At 44.4% G+C, this 20,774-nt stretch overlaps 1 protein-coding gene and 1 long non-coding RNA gene across 7 annotated transcripts in view; one reads left to right on the top strand and one right to left on the bottom strand.

The window, feature by feature from the left end:
• The first annotated feature begins 1,195 nt into the window (after nucleotides 1-1,195).
• The window catches only part of LOC128834509 (uncharacterized), a 42,529-nt gene continuing 22,950 nt past the window's right edge, over nucleotides 1,196-20,774 (top strand). For both annotated transcript variants that reach the window (XR_008444437.1, XR_008444438.1), the window contains exon 1: nucleotides 1,196-1,282. This is a non-coding gene — a long non-coding RNA (uncharacterized LOC128834509). The remainder of the gene's footprint in view (nucleotides 1,283-20,774) is intronic.
• CLIC5 (chloride intracellular channel 5) overlaps nucleotides 2,146-20,774 on the bottom strand; it is a 140,205-nt gene continuing 121,576 nt past the window's right edge. For 3 of the 5 annotated variants that reach the window (XM_054023318.1, XM_054023319.1, XM_054023321.1), the window contains 2 exons: nucleotides 15,658-15,839; nucleotides 8,294-10,780 (listed from right to left, as the gene is read on the bottom strand). In XM_054023318.1, the coding sequence (XP_053879293.1) occupies nucleotides 10,613-10,780; nucleotides 15,658-15,839 (350 nt within the window). In that variant the 3' untranslated portion in view covers nucleotides 8,294-10,612. Of the gene's footprint in view, nucleotides 10,781-15,657; nucleotides 15,840-20,774 lie in introns of all 5 variants that reach the window. The other 2 variants (XR_008444436.1, XM_054023322.1) reach the window with 2 other exon arrangements.

Raw genomic sequence — 20,774 nt, 5'->3', positions numbered from 1 at the left:
ATTTCAACTCTTGTATCCAAAGGCCTAGAAAGAAACAATACGGAGATTTTTCTTAGCTTTAAAATGTGAAAAAGTAAAAAGCCCAAAAAGAAGCTCTGCTTCTTCAATAACAAAATATCCTGGCTATTATATAAAGTAGGACATTAATTGTATTCACGGTTTGTAGCAAGTACAGTCACGGAATCATAACACTAAAGGGAAATGCTTTTTCTTTAAATTACTATTGTTGTTTATTATGTGTATTGCAGCAGAAGTTATAAGCTCCACTCAGGGTCCAATTGTAGTAGAAGCTGTACACAAATAAAACAGAGACGGTTTCTGCTTCAAAAAGCTTACAGTCAAATCTAAAATTATACATGGACAGAATACTTACGTCACCTGAAAATGACAAATATGCTAAAGGGCCAAACCCGTCTTCCTTGCTTACTCGGAGAGTCTATGGAGGCTGGAAGGTAAATGGTTACCTTCCGTTGTCAACCACCATAAATAGGTTTTAAAAGTAAATAGAAGCTTTTTTTTTAAGCCTGACGAGATCTGAGTTCAAAGTTCTTTCTAGCATTTCTCCTGCAAGAGTTAGTGATATAAGTAGCCCTTATAGCAGTGGAGGGACTGAACCTTAAACGTTTCTGATATTAATGACATGGCTGGAGAACCTCAGCCCCCTGAACTTGGATCCTGGCAGGTAAGTACAAATTTTAATGTACTTTCAAATGAATGATTTTGTATTTGTAGAGTGCTTTGAAGCAGTAAAGTGCTAGATAAGTGCTAAGCATGATCATTATTCATATTAAATATTTTGTTTTAAAACATGTTTGTAATTTTTAAGAACAACTATGGGCCAGTTTAGGGCCAAACTGACCCATATCAGAGATTGGAATCTCTAAATTTGCACCCACAGCTTCCTACACATTGCTGTAGGGATTTGCCCTCATATGGAATCCCTGGACCCCCAAATTCCACCTCTACACTGGCACCCATCATCCTCCCTCACCTACATGGCAGCAGTGTATATGTGGGGAAGCATGCATAGGTTAATATGGACCCCATCCACCTGATTCCACTTCAAACCCACCCTCAATACCCCAGGACTTTGTCCCCTTCATACAAGGTTATCTAACAAGTCAGGATTCTAAGCTGTTTCATGTATTTATTTAGAGTTTAAAGGCATTTGTGTTCACCTTTCAGATTTCTTTATCAAATTTGGCTTGGAGCTGTGAAGTCATTAATTGAAAACACTGAAGGCAGAAGGTGTCTGGGGATTACTGAATACTAAATTCTCTAGGTAAGGCTATGATTTTGTCACAGAGGTCATGGAAGTCCAGGAATCCATGACTTCCAAAGACCTCTCCGACTTCAGCCTCTGCGGCTGGGAGGTGCAGGGTCCTGCCACTTCCCACAGCAGCAGGGAGCTGTGAGGTACCCCGCAGCTCTCGACCTTTGTAGGGGGACCCCCGCAGCTCCCCTGCCCTCACAGCAGGGCAGAGGGACCCCACAGCCTCTGGCCACCATCGGGGTAGGTGATCCTGGAAGCTCATCACCGCCGCAGCAGCAGGGGGATCCCCACAGCTCTCCGCCACCGCCGCAGGGCAAGGGGACCCCCAGAGCCCCTGGCTGCCATGGGGGAAAGTGATCCTGGAAGCCCACCACTGCAGCGGCGGCAGGGGGATCCCCAGAGCCCCTGGCCACCACGGGGAGCAGGAGGATCCCTAGAGCGCCCAGCTGCCAAGGTGGGCAGAGGGACCCCCGCAGCTCCACACTGCGGTGGAGGCAGGGGAACCCTGCCACTCCCCTCTTTGGGGAGGGGCAGGGGGACCCTGGAGCTCTGAGCCCCCATGGGTGGTGGGGGTTCCTGAGCTCCCAGCCACCCACAGCTGCCCAGTCCTTTCCCGTTTTATCATGGATCTTTTTAGTAAAAGTCAGGGACAGTTCGTGAATTTTTCTTTATTGCCCGTGGCCTGTCCGTGACTTTTACAAAAACTTAGCCTTAGCCATGGGGAAGATCTGTAGCTGATCTAAATTGTCATCGCTCCATTGATGTTGATTGCGTGAGGAGTATTTACTCCAGCTGAGGATTTGCCACCAAAGCCACAGAGCCCCCTTTGTGAAGCGCTTCACGGTCTCTGAAGATTCATCACATGACAGCAGTTGATTTTTCACTGGGAAAGACTTTTCCCTTTCTTTTTATTGCCAGCAATGCCCCGCCGTTGCCAACATTAAACAATGCCATGAGCTCTCACTCGTTCAAAACCAAAGACTTAGATACAAAATGACATTGGCAAGAATAAGTTAGGGAGGGTGGCGACTCAGCACTTAGGGGAACATTTTAAATCCATTTAGCAGGAGGTTAGCGCTGGAGTGCAATGGGCTTTATGCATTCAGACACAACAGGGTGTGCATTGTTATGCCATAATTGCCCGCCTTGGGTGTGTGTGGTGTGAGGCAAGAGGCCAAAGGCTGAATGCTTTAACTCACCCGCACGAGAAATGAGATTGAGGCAGAACAATGCGTGCGCCTGTTATGCCTTATTGTGATTATCAAGTAGATCTGTGTTGTTGTTGTTATAAATAGAAAACGACTGGTGACAAAGATGCTGGTTTGAATCGCTTCAGAGGCCGTACTCTTACGCTGTGGTTACTGATGTCAGACCAATTTAGTGGCTGTACTTTAGGCCAATGGGTCTGACTCACTGCTAGAAAGTCCACATCACATGATTTCTGAATCCCATTTTATCATGTGATGCGGTGGCAGGGGTTTCACAGCAGTCTCCAATGAGGAGTGCTGGAAATTCACCCAGGAGCAGGTTAGCATACCTGAAAGAGGTCAGGATGCAGCCCCTTGGACCTGTGCCCACTCTAAGGCTCAGAGTGCCCAATAATTCCTCTGTTGCCCCAAGAGATTACTAAATTATCCTGGCTACTGAAGTCCAGATCCTGTTCTCACTGAAGTAAATGGTAAAACTCCCATTTAAATCAATGGGAGCATGATCAGGACCTTAGCTGATATCCAGTACCATTGTCAGTGATTCACATGAGCTTCACATTATGACACTACCTTCCATCCAAGGATCTCACAGCACTTTACAACATTAATCAATTAAACCTCACCACACTGCTCGAAGGTGGGGATAGATTATATCCACATTGCAGATGGGTCAATGGAGGTCCACACTCTGATGCCCTTATTCACAATTAATAGAATTTGACTCCATAAATAGTCTCATTAAAGTTGATGGGACCATTCATGGAGGAATGTGCTACTCAGTGTAAGTAAAGTATCTAGCCTGGGGAGCTGAAGTGTCTTGTTCAATGACTCTCAGCAAGCATCAAAAGAGTTGGGGATGGAGCAGACTTCTAGGAGTCCTGTTCCAACAACCAGACTACAATCCCTCACAGAATATTTGTTAATTTAGCCCTAAATCTAATCCTTAACACAAATGGTAATCACAATGTTTAGAATCACATTGCTCTCCATTCTATTTTGTGTCATTATGGCTTACTTATTAGAGTCTCAAAAAGCTGTGGAGAAACTCACATTTCCTAACAGGCTATGAATGGTCTGGTTGTCTTTTTTTTCTTTTTTTTTTTTTAATCAATAAAAAAGATAGAGAAATTGGCTATTTGTAAATGTCATTTAATTATTACTTGTTTCCAAACAACAGTGCAATGTAGTGCAAAAAGAGATTAATTTGGTGCCAGAAGTCATTTCACAACTTCTTTAGAGTCTGTGGTTCCACAGGGATGGTTCAGAAGCAACAAAAGCCACCCAGTAACAATGCAGTATCTACGCTGATATGACGCATTTCCAACTGAAATGGTTCTTTGGGAGTTGAAGGCTATTCACGGGTGCTAGTGTTCTACAACATGAACAGCTTTTAGGGGGTCCCTGTAGTACCCTCTGCATGCAACACCCAAACTTTGCTACTTCAATGTTTTAACCTCGGGCGGTCTTCTGCCAACAGCTTCCACCCTGAGGTGCTAATTGACAGAACCAATGCTGAGAACCATTAAAGCATGGCTGGATTGCTTCTCCTCCACTAAAAACGACACCCTACCTAGTTTTCTTTTAAACACGCTGCTTCATAAAAAGAGTGAGACAGACACAATGGGGGCGTGGTTATACTGTTAGGTACCACCAAAGAGCGTGTGGTTCTCTAGCCCATGCAACCCATTGAATCATAGGCAATGATATTAGACTATAGCAGCACAGCCTAGTCCAACATGCAGAATAATTTCTAAGGGAGTCACTGAGTTTCTCCATTTACACCAAAAGCAGAATTTGGCCCCTTGTTGTGCTTATCACTTTACTGAAAACCATATATCACTGCTATTTCTGTTTTCTTCAAATATTCATTATTCTCTAAAGACAAAGGCCCAGATGGGAGTTGGGCACCCAAATACCTCTGAGGAGCTGCTCCAAAGTCTCTGAAAAATTCTGCCCATGGGACGTCAAAGGAAACAGAATCTGTGCTCTTTATTTGTATAGATTTCCCTAATGTGGGTGACGCTCGTCCAGCCAAGCGCTTGAACACACAAGTAGTCCTTACTCTCATGCTTAAAACTAAAATGTGTTTAAATGCTTTGCTGGACAGGGACTTTTGTGGTATTCTAGTCTTAGGAGCAACGTGCACTGAAGTCTATTATACCGTGGCTAGAGAACTGGGCTCAAGAATAGTGGCATTGGAACCTCCGCCTGCTTCTCTCTCTCTAGCTCTCTTTGTATCTGGAGCCTACCCAATGGGGTGGCCTTTGAGTAGACACTTCATAGAAGAGCGCAGCCACCCCGCCAGAGACATCACATAATAGAAGTGTCTATTTGGCGGCGGAGTTTGCTGAACTAATGATAGTGTCGTAGTTCGGGGGGTGATGAGGTGCAGCTCAAAAAATGCACTTTATTCCGAGTGTATTATTGTCTTCAGTGTTGAAAATTTTTAAATCTCTGCAATAAGGGAATGGGGGAGGGGGATGATTTAGGTCCTGTCATTGTGCCATAGAGGAATTCCTGGCTGCCCGAAATCCCAAGTCTTAGAAATGCCACTGAGTTCATACAATACTTGCTGCATAGTTAAAAAAAAGCTCCCACACATGCCTGCTTCTGATTTTCCCCGAGCTGGTGAGAGGCAGGGAATGAGCAGAGGATTGGCTCCAGCCTTTTCCATCCTCTTGGGGGCATGGATCAGCGTTCACATTGCACTCCCGTCAATACCCGGCCTGGGCTGGGCAAGCTAATGATCCAACCAGCAGATTAAATGCGGTAATGAATCCTGGTCACGTGCCACATGCGGTGCATTGCACATATGCTATGAAGAAGAATTGGCCATCATAGCATGGGTGGGGTCTCATATTTTGCTGCTGGTATATGCCAGTAGTAAATGACTATCCTGCTAGAACAAGGACACAAAGGAATCACTGTGACTCAGAGGGTGTCTTAGGGTCACAGTGACTCCTGGTGCTACTCCTAGGATGGACTAATTTATACACCATTCCTTGCTCAGTGCTGTCACAGTCTAGCCCATTGTTCATGGTTACAATAGCTCTAGGATACCACATTAAAAGAAATGGATTTTAAAAAAATAAATAGGCTTTAATACTAAAATTTCTCTAAAAATGAATTAGCTCCTTCAGCTACTCAACAAGTCTAACCCTTTCCTGTCTCTTCTGGCATCGCTAGCTAGTCACAGATGTGAGCATTAAAGAAGAGATAAAAGATGCAGCAAAGGGAGAAAATCTGCTAGAAAAAAAAAATTTACATCAGAAATATATCATGAAGGATGACAATGTGGAGAGAAATAATAAACAAATTCAAACTTCCCAATGCCTAAACAAAAATCTATAAAGAGAATGGAGGATTTCATTTCTTTTCTTAAAATGTTCAACTCATTTTAAAAAGGGAAAGTTTCTATCAGCTGCTGGGGCTTAATCGGGCTGTAAAATCACTCTCTGGTGATGCTGGCTTTATGCTACCTAATTTTTCAATAAGCCAATAAACCCACCCACCAATCAAATATCTGCCCCATCAGGAAGGAGGCTGACACCCATTTGTGGCTCTGGCTTCCACTGCAATGTTGGGATGTTGAGGGATAAGAGAAATTCTGTTGCAATAACTGGCCTTTGGATCAATGAGTCCTATCAGTTTAAAAGATGGCATGGCCTGTATCAGGAGACAGGAGATGGACAGTATGCACTAAAACTAGGTTCTCAACTTTTTCTTTACCCCCTTTTCCATACTGTAACCCCCCCGAACCTCTCTCCCATACAGCTGAGGTCTATCTGTGACCCCCCTCTCATCTAGCGATATGGGAAGGGCAGAGAAGTCATGACCAAACTGAGGTTGAGAGGCCAGGTCTATTGTTTCTCTAGTGCCTGTAGTCCAGAACCTCAAAAGTATTTAGTCTCCTAACTTCCATTGATTTTAATGGAAGTAAGGGCGCTACATACCTTTAGGGATCTGGGCTTATGTCCCTATTTCTCTCATGTTTTGTTATGCGGTATGGAAAATAAAGGAGGAAAGAAATGCTGGACCTGGGCTGAGACAGGGAGAGATGGGTAGCAAAAGGTGTGAAGCTTAACAAGTGGTTCACGAGAACTGTTACTACACAAAGTGCATGGTCAGTCTCACGTACCCGAACAGAAAAGTGGCTGCTTTCCTGTCCTCAGTCCCTTTGGCTAACTTCCTTCTGATACGTGCATGCCATTTCTCCCTGCCAGTTAACCTTTAAGATGATCCAAACATGGGGCAAGGCTGATATCCAGTAGTTATATATGCAGCAAAATATATCTTGGAGCTGCATTCCAATGGGAAAGCAACATCCTCTGAAGATTTCTTTCCTTGGAGAGGGCAGGTGTTAGTTATGATTCCTATTTTAAGTGTCCAAGAAACAGGTACTTCCTTAGTCTTCTCACCTTTACAGCTAAGGCAGCTTATCAGCAACTCAAATATCCTAACAGAAAATCAGAGTGTTACTAACGTATGAGTTCTCCTAGCAGCCCCGAAATTAAAGAGGAATTGACATGGGTTCCAAATATGAATGGAGTGTTGGACTGAGTGAACTAATATCTTTGAAACAAATACCTAAGAAATGTTTGGATGAAATGGACATCTTTACAGACATTTGGTCTGCATTTCTGAAATGTAGATGATTAAATCCATATTGTTGGCTTCTTCCCCCTCTGCACTATGTCTCTCTTTACATCTTGCAAGAAATTTATGAACAAAGTTATTGTAAATCTGTTCTGTCTGTCTTGTCACTTAGATTCTTTTCAGAAATGTTGCTTTGCCAATGTAGATAAACAATCTCCCGCAGGATTAACACATACTACTTAAAATTCTAAATACAATGGAAGGCCACAAAAATGCCTTGAGTAGAGGCATTCTGGAGCTCTTTAAAATCTCACTGGTGATGGTAAAAAGAAGCTTATCTGAACCTTCTGGGTCTAGAGAAGGGGGATGGAAATCTTAACAGCACAACCTTCTATAAGGATTTCCAGTATTTCTTTTTACTGGTCATATTTTGAGCCAAGAAGCACAAAGATGTGCAAAAATTACAGACTTGAGAACAAGGGTCTGAATTTCAAACTCACTCAAAGTTCAGGAGGGTTTGATCCAAAGTTTTGGGTCAGCCCATTATTGAGTTAGGGATGAGGTGCAAAATTAGGATCCAGATCCAGATTTGAACCTCCTACAAAATTTGACATAAAGCTAGTCAGAAGATGGGTGGGTTTTTTAAAAATTTTCTGTGTGAAAAATTTTGATTGAAAACATTTTTCCCATTTTAACTGATTTTGATTTTTCACGTTAACATTGAAAAACCAAAACTAACTTACTAAATAAATAAAATTTAGTCTTTTAGTTGCTGAAAACCGAAACAAATTGTGGTTTGGGGATTTTGAATTTTTATAACAAAAATCGCAAAAATGTTCAGAGACTATGGAAATTTTCTCATAAAGATGTCCATTGCATTGAAAAGCCATTTTCCACTAAAAAAACAAAAACAACCAACAACATTTTAGAAGGAAAATTTTAAAACCAGCTCTACTTTGAAGGTGTTCACACCTAGCGATTTTGGTATGGAGCTGTTTTTAATTAAAATGAAAGCAAACTGTATTAGAACATTTCAGAACCTTAAGAGGTTTTGTTCAAATTTGGTTCAAGAAATGGATGAAAGTTCACACAGGAAAAGCAGAAATTGGTATCTCTCCTGAACTGGTTCACCTAACCCTGCCTGAGACCCACTGTCTGTTTGTGTGAACTTCTTAAAGGAGCCAAGTAAAATAGGCACAGAACAGCAAGCTGCATCCTCTTTCTACTTCTTTATTCAAGTTCACACATAACTCTGATTAGACAAAGCCTCTGATTTAAAAAAAAAAAAAAAAAAAAAACTGTTAAATGATGATTGAGAAAAGTGCAGTCTTGGTCAGCTGGAGTTCTGGTAGCCAAGCCATAGTGAAAAAAAATCCAAAATGGCCATTAATCAGACACAGGAAACCACTGTTCATTACAAACTAAATTTGCAGAACCTTGGTTATAGCAGTCTCACAGAGTGAGTCAGCTCAACCAATATGCTGAGAAGAAAGAAAGAAAGAAAGAAAGAAAGATTTTAATCAATCAAAATAAATAATTAAATATCTTAATTTTTTTTTTAAATATACAAATAATTCCAATCTGGTTATTTTATGAAGACACATTTTTAATGAGCCCCATGTGCATGTGCGGACTCTTCTAATCTCATTGTATTTTGCTGGCTGTTACTAGTGCTCTCAGAGCCAGTTAATTTCTCAGCAACATTGTAAAGAGTGTGAACCTTTGCTTGTTTAAATAGCCCATTCTGAGGGAAGATTAGGGAGCTCATGGACTTTCTTCCAAGGTTTTGGAAAGTTCAGAACAAATTGACTGCTCTGTGCAATACTGCAGTCAGCTATAAATGTCATCATTCGATGGGCAAGATTCTGTTCTTAGCTGTGCTGGTGTGAATGCAGAGTAACTCCACCAAAGTCACTGGAATTATTCTAGATCTACATCCATGTAACAGAGCAGATTCTGGCCTTATAAGTTGTCTCCAGTCCATTAGCTTTCTAATTGCAAACAAGGGCCTGATCCTGGGTTCCCCCATTTGAGGGTTTGCCAGTGTGGAGTCCCACTGAGGTCACTGCGGTTTCATACAGGAGCAGGGGTCTGATAAGGAGTGCTAGAGTTCAATTTTCTTTTATCTTTTCAAACAACTATACATCTCCAGATTTGATGAAGATTGGGAGCCTTCCTCTCCCTGATATATAGCTAGCTAAGGCAGCTCAATCTTTTATATTTCATACAAAAGAATTGTCGCTCTTAATTTCTTAAAGTAATTCACCAATAAAGTGATCAGTACTAAGCAGATCTGTTCATACAATGGCTGCCCATAGCACAAACTACTGGTAATCGCTTCGGAAAACAGCCCTAGTGCACAGTCAGAAGGGTCATTTAAACAGCAGTGATATGAAGCAGGAAACGAGTGGGACAAAGCCATTGTGCATTTGTGCTGGTATACTTGCCAACCTTCTGGCTAGGAGTGGGAGATTCTCTGCTTCAGGTCTCCCTTCTAGCTCATCCTCCTTAAGGTTTTCAGGCCAACCTGTTCTCTAGAATGGGAGATGAACTTTGAAAGGAGATCAATTTCAAAAGCTCAAAAATAAATTGGGTATTTCTCCCCAATCTGGCATTCATGCGAGGCAACAGATTTCCACTCCCACCACTGGCTCCCAATCTAAATAAGCTGGCAAATGTACAGTTAAGGTGAGAATATCTAAAATGAGTCAGCTAGCTGTGAGGATTCTTTCTACACAACAGGGTAATTATATGGCCCCTATCACTACAGCGTCTGAGCACGTCCCCCCAGAGAGCCCGTGGGCTTTTGGGTATCAGCACTGCTGTTCCGAGAACTGCCCAGTTCATCTCTCATTCTCTTTTCCTTTTATGATTTGGATGAAGTGGAAATATGCAAATCATATGCCCAGCAGCATCTGCAAGTTTGACATATTCACTGATGCTTTCCTCACTAGCGCCACATCAGTAATGAGCATCTTATAACCTCCTCCAGCCCCATTAAAACAGAGGTTTCTGAATATATACCTGCTAAGAAAATTTTTCCCTTAGGGTCAAACTCTTTTTGCTTTCATACACACCTCGTTCCTACTACCTCAAGGTTCCCACTAGCAGTGTTATTTTGGATAGATCACATCAGAAAAAAAGTGTCCTTGAAAAGGGCCAGAGAAGAAGCAGTTCTGTACATTCCTAACCCATCTACTTGAAATTTTCAGCTAAATATCCTATTTTTTAAAGTTCCCAATAAAATAGGTGGCTGATATTCCAAAAAAAAAAAAAAAGATGAATAGTTTCAAATACTGATGATTGCCAATAATAATACTTGCTCCAGCTCTTGGGTTCAGATTCCAGAGGGTTTTTTTACCCCTCTGCTGTTGCCTTATGTTTTCTCTAGGGAGAGGCAGATTTGGCCCTGACCAATACACTTTAACAGCTGAAGTCATGGGGATACCAACCAGAAACATGATGAAGAATATATCCTAAGGCAACAAGGAGAGGAGTCTGTGAACTGGGGATACTGAGCCCTTGCTGACGTCAGTTAGGATTTGCTGAGCCGCTTGGCCACATCTGCATAAGCTTGCTCAATTTCTTTGTCCGCAGCACAGGTGTTGGTGAATTCATCCCTGGCATAAGCATTCTTCAGGTATCGCCAGAGCCCCATCATCTCTGTTGGGAACTCATAGTTGCGGTATTTCTTAGCTACAATCTAGAGCAAAGACAAAAAAAGAAACTTGCTGGTTTTAGGCTTTTAAACTTAAGAACATAAGAACATAAGAATGGCCCCACTGGGTCAGACCAAAGGTCCATCCAGCCCAGTATCCTGTCTTCCGACAGTGGCCAGTGCCAGGTGCCCCCAAGGGAGTGAACCTAACAGGTAATGATTAAACCATCTCTCTCCTGCCATCCATTTCCACCCTCTGACAAACAGAGGCTAAGGACACCATTCCTTACCCATCCTGGCTAATCTCCATGAATTTATCTAGTTCTCTTTTATAGATTCATAGATTCTAGGACTGGAAGGGACCTCGAGAGGTCGAGTCCAGTCCCCTGCCCTCATGGCAGGACCAAATACTGTCTAGACCATCCCTGATAGACATTTATCTAACCTACTCTTAAATATCTCCAGAGATGGAGATTCCACAACCTCCCTAGGCAGTTTATTCCAGTGTTTAACCACCCTGACAGTTAGGAACTTTTTCCTAATGTCCAACCTAAACCTCCCTTGCTGCAGTTTAAGCCCATTGCTTCTTGTTCTATCCTTAGAGGCTAAGGTGAACAAGTTTTCTCCCTCCTCCTTATGATACCCTTTTAGATACCTGAAAACTGCTATCATGTCCCCTCTCAGTCTTCTCTTTTCCAAACTAAACAAACCCAATTCTTTCAGCCTTCCTTCATAGATCATGTTCTCAAGACCTTTAATCATTCTTGTTGCTCTTCTCTGGACCCTCTCCAATTTCTCCACATCTTTCTTGAAATGTGGTGCCCAGAACTAGACACAATACTCCAGTTGAGGCCTAACCAGCGCAGAGTAGAGCGGAAGAATGACTTCTCGTGTCTTGCTCACAACACGCCTGTTAATACATCCCAGAATCATGTTTGCTTTTTTTGCAACAGCATCACACTGTTGACTCATATTTAGCTTGTGGTCAACTACAACCCCTAGATCCCTTTCTTTTTTTTAAAACCCTTTTATAGTCCTTAATAGAACTTCATTCTTTTTGTTACACAACGGACAAGGGAGTCAAAACGGGCAGGGTCCTATAGTACAAGCCATCAAAAGGTCAACATTTCCTGACCATTACCATGCAAATACAGTACCTAGTCTCAGGGCTTGTCTACACGAACACTTAGTTTGCCGCAAGCTGGGAGCGTAACCCTACCCCATGCTAGCCTGCTGCACACTAAGTATCCATGTGGTCCAGGCTGCCACCCACTAAAAGTGTGCTTCGAGCTTCCCTGCTTTGAAAGAGTGGTAAATTAAAGCGTACTAGGAACTTTTAGTGTGTGGCAGCAGGGTACATGTGGACTCTTAGTGCGCAGCAGACTAGTGTGCGATAGAGTTACACCCCAGCTTGCTACAAACTAAGTGTTTGTGTAGACAAGCAGTAAAAGAAGTCCAATACCACTGTGTGGTAACTGATGCCAAATCCTGACTTAGTACTAGCAAGTACTGTATCCAAAGACCCAACAGGCTCCACCATGGTTTTTTCCCCTCATTCCTATGAACATCCCCTCTAACAGCTGTGCTCCCTGGAATGGCATTATCAGAGAAGAAGCCTGGTCGGATGACACTTTAAAAGGTAGATAGTTTAAAGGGTGTGAACTGAGAAAAGACTAAAAAAATGAAACGTATTGCTTGGTCAAACAATCATGGCAGGGGATATAACCATCTACAAACATTGGAAAGATATACACAACGAGGAGGGGAAATATCTGTTCAGAATGGTACAGGGCACCGTGACTTAGATGCCAAGAACTAGGTGCCTTAGTAATATCTCAGGCTGATTGAACTAGGAGTATTGGTGTGAACTGGGAAAATACATCTGTGTATCAGGAAGTTTCCTATCTCTGAGATTTATTAGACTGGAAATCTCTGTAGAAGCCCAACCATTAAAGACATTTAGGCCTTGATTCAGCAAGTTACTTAACCACATGCCTTACTTGTAATACGTATATAATCAATGGGACTAACTCATTGCTTAAGGTTAGATACATGCTTAAGTACCTTGCTAGACTGGGGCCTTTCGTCCTGATTGGGCAATGAATTTCATAATACACTGTATGTAACAATCCTGCAGTGACAGAATGGACAAATTGATTGGGCTGGAAGGATTAGTTAATTTATTGGGTCTTTCCCATCTCTAGTTTTTATGACTGTAAAGTTACTCCTGAGCATAAAGGGAATTACATCCATATGTACTGTACAGCTCCCCTCTGTTTTCTAAAGTACTTATTAGAGTTTCCATCCATCTCAGGTTTTTCAGGACAGCTCTGTTCTTATAAGGGATTATGGTTTATTCTTATTACCAGGATCCCTTTGGCATACTCTAGGCAAAATCCATTTCTACGTTGCATCTATGCAACCCCACTCCTTTCAGAAGTGTTTCACAAGTGAACATAGACGATAGAACCCACTCATCAATTTAGGTTGAGATGCACACAATTTCCAATGGAAGTCTTTAACCAAAGGAGAACATCCTTTTTCTTGTGTCTGTAAAACAGACCTAGGACAATAGGCTGCAGCTATGCACGTCGATAAGAGATTTATAATTCTACAAGATCTGTTTACCGCTCTTTCATTTTGCCTTAAGGAGATGGGAACTAGCAATGGGCCACACAATGAAAGCTTTAAGCATTAGCATTAAAATGTCTGGCTATGCCTCCATGAGGGAAGATGAGCCAGAGAAAGTGACAAACCAGTGAGAATATTATCACATTACTTGTGTAAGTGACTTAGGCATCACATTCTGTGTTCGCTTTTTAGATGTGTACAGTCAGCGCTCACCATGGCTTAGCTTATGTTTTCACTCATGGAGCCAAGGTGGATGCATGACTTGGCTCCACTTTCTAGCTCCTGGCTTGCCAATGTCTACCAGGTACTTGTTTTTTTCTGAAGAAACATGTAATCTGATAAATTGAATAAATACAGCACTTAGAAGAGAGAATGATGTATATCCTTTGCACTACGCCAGTGACCATTCTGCATCTTAAACCCTGGATCCCAGAGCTACCTTTCATTGTTAACTTTGCTATGTGAAATACCAGCTGAACAGCTGGTACATCTGAACAGCTCTTCTTAGGTTATACATGGGTGGGAATGGATGCATAGGGTAAAACTCAGAGAGTGAAGGAGACCTGGGGTTCTAATCCTGGATCTGCTACTGATTCACTGTGTGACATCGGACAAGTCACTTCAAGCTCTCTGTGTCTGTTTCCCCATCTATAAAAAATGGGGCAAATTATGCTTAGCCCCTATTGTACAGTGCTTTAAGATCTGTGGAGAAAAGCACTAAGAGTATGTCTACACTGCAGTTACACACTTGCAGCTGGCCAGTGCCAGTTGACTCAGGCTTGCAGGGCTCAGGCTGTGGGACTGTTTAATTCTGCTGTAGACGTTCGGGCTCAGGCTGCAGCCTGAGCTCTGGGACCCTACCGGCTCACCCGGTTCTAGAACCCAGCTCTAGCCCAAGCCCGAATGTCTACAATGCAATGAAATAGCCCCGGGAACCCGAGTCAGCTGGCACAGGCCAGCTGTGGGTTTTTAATCATAGTGTAGACATATCCTAAGTGTTAAGCATTATTTTTATACATATGTAGTGCTACTTGATCATGAATATACACACAATAGTCAGAAAAAATAAAAAATAATTTATAAAATAGTCCAGTGGAAAGAAAGAATCTGGATGACGAGGGTTTGCAGCTGTCATGGTAGCTAGCTTTAAAAATACACTTCCTATCAAGGGAAGCCAAAAGGTCACAACGCTTATACAACCCTATTTTATAAAACCAATGTGTGGGGGCCTGGGAGTGCAGAATGAGGGAGAAAGGGGCATTGGTAAGATAATCAGTCCAAGGAGATGTGCGGTTTAGTTGAGAGAGCCAGGTGTGATTTTATACCAACGTGAAGAAACAAAAAGGAAATACAGTGACAGAGTGCAACAAGTGCAAATGATTAAAGACAAAATATTTTTAAATAGTCCAAATTAAAAGCAAACTGGCCTGTACGGTATTAGCTATGAGATATGCTGGTGTGTTTCTAATAGCTCCAGCTAGCACAAGCTTCTGTTCTTTCCTCCCTGCAAACCCAGACACTAGGGAAAGAAGAAAGCTGTATATATATTAGCCTCAAGCCCTTCCTCTTTCCCTGGTCACTATGTGCCAGAGAGGTCCTTAGTCCCTAACCCTGGACCTTCCCCTACTATGTATATTCTTGAGGTTGGAGAATTGGACTCCACCAGCCCAACAGTATCTGGCAGAGAGGAGAACTTCAGCTTGCTCTGACCCCTTTGACATCTACCAGCAGTGGGGCAGATAATGCTGTGAAGGAGAGATCTAGTGAATTTAATCGACCACCTCCCTTTTACCTCAGAGGAAGGGATCTGGCCGCTCAGCAGGCCCCATATCCTGTTAATGCACCTGCTAGACTTACGCTTGGCTGCCAAAGGGGGGAGTCCTGTTTGCTCTACCTGAGTTGTGGCATACATCCCATAGAACCCAAACACCATATACTTGCTGACCCAGACTAGTGAATAGTGAGAGATGGAGTGTCTAGGGAGCTAGGAAGTACCATGCAATACCCTAGCCTATTCTGCCCACCTCACAGTGCACCTCATTGATGCACATTCTATCCAGTGTTTCTTCCTCTTTACAATCAAAGAGTCTTTTTAGATCTTGTTTAATTTTCTTTGCACTTTTGGCCAAGATCGTAGGACCTTACAAACTATTTATAGACCAGGCTCTTTCCTATAGAAAAGAAAGGACTGGCAGATAGAGCTACAGCATTTCTAGGATAGTTCAGGTTTACCGACTTGAGCACTTCACTGTCAGACCAGATTTGCTTATCCATCAGATGAAGCCTTTTACCTTAACAACATGAAGTTTGGGCAGAAGGTTGCAATCAGCAAGCGTCAGCTCATCCCCATCCAGAAACTTGCGTTTAGACACTTTCTCCTCTTCGGTGCTGTCTGCATCGATTTCTTCAGGGAGAGGGGTGTTCAGATAGTCATCCAGCTTCTTTAAAGCCTTTGTCAAACCTCGCTCAAGGCCTTTGTCAATAAATAAATAAATAGGTGGGTGGGAAGAAAGAAAGAAACACTCTCGTTAACACTGCCCGTGGCCATACTTACGAAGCTAAGGCCAGATGCTCTGGTGTGGGGTTCTGTTTGTGCTGTATCTCCAGTGGAATCTGACTATAAGCAGCTACATGAGGATTGCCCCAGGCTAGACCTAGTTTTCCAGTGACACAGGTGGCTCTTAGGTACAGCCCTCCCTCCTAACAGTATAGCAACAAAAAAGGGACCCAGGAAGGAGGAAAGGAGGTGCAGTCATGATGTTCCCACACCACGCTGATCCTAGGCTGTGTTTTTGGTGCACTGCAGCCACTGGATCTCAAGGTAGGTAGAACAGCTGTAGATAGTATGGGACGAATGACCATGTACACATGGACTGGGCGATGCCCCTGTACCCCCTCACACTGTTGTTATTGAACATCCAGCAAAGAAGGTCAATGAATTGGAACTCCCCAATTCCAATAGCACTATTCTAGCTCTACAGTGTTGCCATTAATATCAAACCTGGTTCAGTACTTCACGCTCATTTTTTCTTTCATGTAAATTCATTTAAGGTGGTAGGAATGTCTCAGAAAATGCCAACCATAGTGCTATGGTGACGTTCCCCCAGTCACTTAGAAGATACAGTGTAATTGAAATGAAAGCAGTTTGACAACAATGAAATGTGATGCCACACAAAACACTTATGATATCCAGCCAGTTTCAAACCTCTTCCCATTTCAGAATTGAATTGGGGTCAAGTACCCCTTTCAGTCGATTTCAAAGGGGTTGCCCAGCAGAGAGGAGAATTTGGACCTTTCACTTTAAGACTTACTAAAGGGTAAATCCCGCAGTCAGTCCTTCCCCACACAATAAATTCCTTTTGACTCTAGTGGGAGTTCTGCACTCAAAATGATGACAAGATACAGCATATAACAAAGGTGCCAAATTCTCCAGCAAAAACATCAGCCCAGGTGCAAGATCTCTGTGTCTACACTTCACCATCATCAGAATGAACAAATTACAGATATTTTACTCATCCATCACAAGCAGTGTATTTGCCCCAGGTGAGTGAGTAGAAGTTTGCAAGTTATTACTTGGATTGAAAACTCTCGACTCTGGGACATGGACCATCTTTTTGTTCTGGGTTTGTACAGCACCTAGCAGGGCCAGCTCTAACTTTTTTGCCGCCCCAAGCAAAAAAAAAAAAAGAGTGCCACCCTCCATAGCGCTGCCATAACAAACCCCCTCAGCACCGCGCCGCCGCTACACCCCCCCCCCGCAGAGCGCCACCGAACCCCCCTGCCGAACCCCCCAGGTCCTCGCGGAGCACCGCCGAACACCCTGCCGCGCCCCCCCACCCCCCGCAGAGCACCGCGCTGCCGAACCCTCCCGCCGCCATACACACCTCCTGCGGAGCGCCGCCGAACCTCCCCACCGAACCCCCCAGCCCCCCATGGAGCTCCGCCGAACCCCCCAGCTCCCTGCAGAGCGCCGCTGAACACCCCCCTCCACCACGGAGCGCCGCACCGCCGAACCCTCCCACCGCCACACACACCTCCCGCTGAGCGCCACTAAACACCCCCACCGCCGAGCCGTGCTGCCGAACACCTCTCCACCTCCCGCGGAGCGCCCCGCCGCACCGCCACACCACACCCCCGGAGCACCGCAGCCGAATCCGCCCCCAGCTGCCAAAACAAAAATAACCCACCCCACCCCCAGCGCCGCCCGACCGAACCCCCCCAAAAAAACACAAAAAACCCTGAGCACCCCCCGCCACCCCAAGATTGGCCGCCCCTTACCAGGTGCCACCCCAAGCACATGCTTGGTCGGCTGGTGCCTAGAGCCGGCCGTGGCACCTAGCACAATGCGGGTCCTGGTCCACCACTAGGCGCTTTGGTAATACAAATAATTGATAACGTATAATGTGCAAAATAACAATATGGCCCCAATGAGGATAAGGGCCAGAACCTCAGCTGATTTACACCAGCTGTGGCTCTGAAACATTACACTTTTAGGCACCATTTTACACCTGTGAGCTACTTTACTTAATGCTTACGTCTACATTTGTGCTGGGAGGTGTGATTCCCAGCTGGTGGAGACATACCAGCACTAGCGCTGCTCAAGCTAAAAATAAAAACACTAAAAATAGCAATGTAGCCTAGGTAGCACACGGAGCAGCTTCGGGTAACCCACCCAAGTATGTACCCAGGGTGTCTGGGTGGGTACGTATGCAGGCAGCTAGCCTGAACTACCTCCCATGCTACCCTGGCTATACTGCTAGTATTAGCTAGTGGGTATGTCTATGCAAACCGGGAATCACACCTGCCAACTCAAATGTAGATGTAGACAATGAATGAAGAATTCCCCCATGAGTATGTGCAGAAGTATTTTCAGAACTAGGTCTTTAAACCCATCTTATGTGGTGCAAAGGGTACTCCTGAGGGCATTCTGCACCAAAAAATAAAAAATGTTATGCCAGAAAATTAAAAATTCTGCACACAATATTTTAAAATTCTGCAAATTTTATTTCTCAAATAAATGTGGAGGCTCCAGTATGGCATTGGGGACCACAGGCCACTGGCTGCACAGAGGTTGGAGATCACTATACAACTCCCCCCCGGGACACACACTCAGAAGTGAGGCTGCACCCAACCCTGACACAGTGCAAGGACTGGGCCTGCCCCAGAAACACCCCAGGGCCCTGCCCCTCTGTGCCAGGTGCATCAGGTGTGGGCTGGCAGCCTCAGCAAGGCATGATTCAAGTGTGGAGGGGCTTAGTGTAGGGGGATCCAGGTGTGGGTTGAGAGGGTTCTGTGGGGCAATCTGGGTGCAGGCGGCTCAGTGGGGGATCCAGTGTGGGGGGGATCTGGATGCACAGGGGCCTTTTGGAGGGTTCTGGGTGCAAAGGTAATGGGACTCTGCAGGGGGGTCCAGGTGAAAGTGGTTGGGGCTCAGTGAGGGTAGCTCTGGGTGTGGGGGGATAGAACTCAGCAGGGGGATCTATGTGTGGAGGGGATCAGTGGGGTGGGGATCCAGGTGCAACTGGTTGAGGCTTGGTAGGGTGGGGATACGGGTGGCTTATTGGGGTGATCCAGGTGCAGGGGGGTTCTGGGTGCGGGGGGTGAGGCTCAGCAGGAGGGTCTGGGTATGAGGGGGTGTGGATGCAAAGGGGTTAGTGGATGAGTGAGCAGCTCCCTGTACAGTGATCCCTCCCCCTGCAGCTGAGTGATGAGTGCAGGAAGCGTGTGGAGGAGCGGGGGGCAGTGAGGGAATTTGCAGCACTTCCTCCTAGCCAGGGGGAAAATCTGAGGGTGGGTCTGACACAGCCTTGGCTCCCGTGCAAGGGAAGAGGAAGTCCTGTCCTCCTCATCCCAGCCGGGACTAGCAGCTGAGTCTGGCACAGGGTAGGAGCCACCAGCCGGGTCTTCCCCAGTCCCACCCCCTCCTCCACAGAGATTTACCTCTCTCCTTGCTGCCCTGGGCACCAGAAACATACTGCTGGGGAGGGTCGAATGACCACTCTTGTGGCTTCCATTTGCTTCCCCATCAGAAAGTCATTTTTATGTGGGGAAATGAAGAAATCTGCAAGGGATATAAATTCTGCACATGTGCAATGGCGCAGAATTCCCCCAGGAGTAAAATTGGCCTTAAAACAGCTGAAGAATTCACCTTGACATGGGGAACTCCACGAGCAGAAAGCTGACACAAGTGACTCTATCATATCTGGCATCAGCCACACCTCCATTCCTGGCATGAGGGCAGAGGTGATGTGTTTCAAGGGCATTCAGGATGGAGGAGAGCATCACTATGCCTGATCTTCCACCGGCATAATATCCATTACGGACCTTATGCCAGTGGTGGAAGTTAAAGTAGGCTGCCTGTTGCTCTCACTTCCACCAGGGTCTGCTGGCCATGGATCAAGGAACCACACCAGCACTCTGTTGCTGCCACGCTCGAACATAGTGGAGAATCATCATGGCTTTATTGTTAGGACTGAGAAACTACAATCCCAACCGAACCCTCCCGGCCCCAGCAAACATGTTAGGGACGGTTAGAATTTCATGTCTGAAAGCAAAGACTCTAAAATGACTGAAGTGTTGCCATCTATAAAACAAAAGTGTTGCCATCCCTTATTTAATCTCCCAAATTTAATTTTGACACTGACATTCTACTGTCAGATTCTGGCATTATTGTCTGTAATCGCCTGCAGCTGTGTTCTGCTACACTGCTCATATTGAAAGGTAATAAGGACATGCCGTTTAATATACCCTCATGTGGCAACAATGGAAATATTTTGCAATCTCTTTTTGTTTTGACCCATAACACCTGTTGAACAGAAAGTTTTCTTTCTCCCGGTCAGCACCAGATAATATTCTCTTATAGTGAACTCATTTCGAGACAATGGAATTGAATTATTCCGATTTAACTCAATTTAGCTCACTTGGATTTTTGAAAACTGGCTTAACACTGAGCTTTCTCCCGTATCCCCTGACAACCCAATAAAATCTTTGGTTTTGCTAGATCATCTGTTTTATATTTCCAATATGAGAAGAAGGTATTGCACAACTCTGGGGAAATGCATTAAGTGCGTTGTATGCTAGACTATAGAGTCAGATAGGTGTGTTTATAAAGACAGGGCAGGGGTAAGGTGTTTTTAATGTGGCTCTTTTCTGGAACGCATTCATTTCTCTTGCTGCTATCACTGTATCAATGTGTCTTAAGGCTCTCTCAGAAGCAATGGCTGGAGTGATGCCTGTTGGTGAGAGTAAAAAATAACATGTATGTGAATTCTCCAGGGCACTTTAACCTCGTCATACTTTGGGTACGTCCAGACTACCCGCCGTAGTGGCAAGTAGTGATCGATTTATCGGGGATCGATTATCGCGTCTCGTTAAGACGTGATATATCGATTCCCGAATGCGCTCCCCG

This window comes from Malaclemys terrapin, chromosome 3, assembly GCF_027887155.1.
Source record: "Malaclemys terrapin pileata isolate rMalTer1 chromosome 3, rMalTer1.hap1, whole genome shotgun sequence".
Classification (NCBI taxonomy): domain Eukaryota; kingdom Metazoa; phylum Chordata; order Testudines; family Emydidae; genus Malaclemys; species Malaclemys terrapin.
Note: the sequence above shows the minus strand (reverse complement) of the source record. Positions and strands in the feature narration are given on the sequence as shown.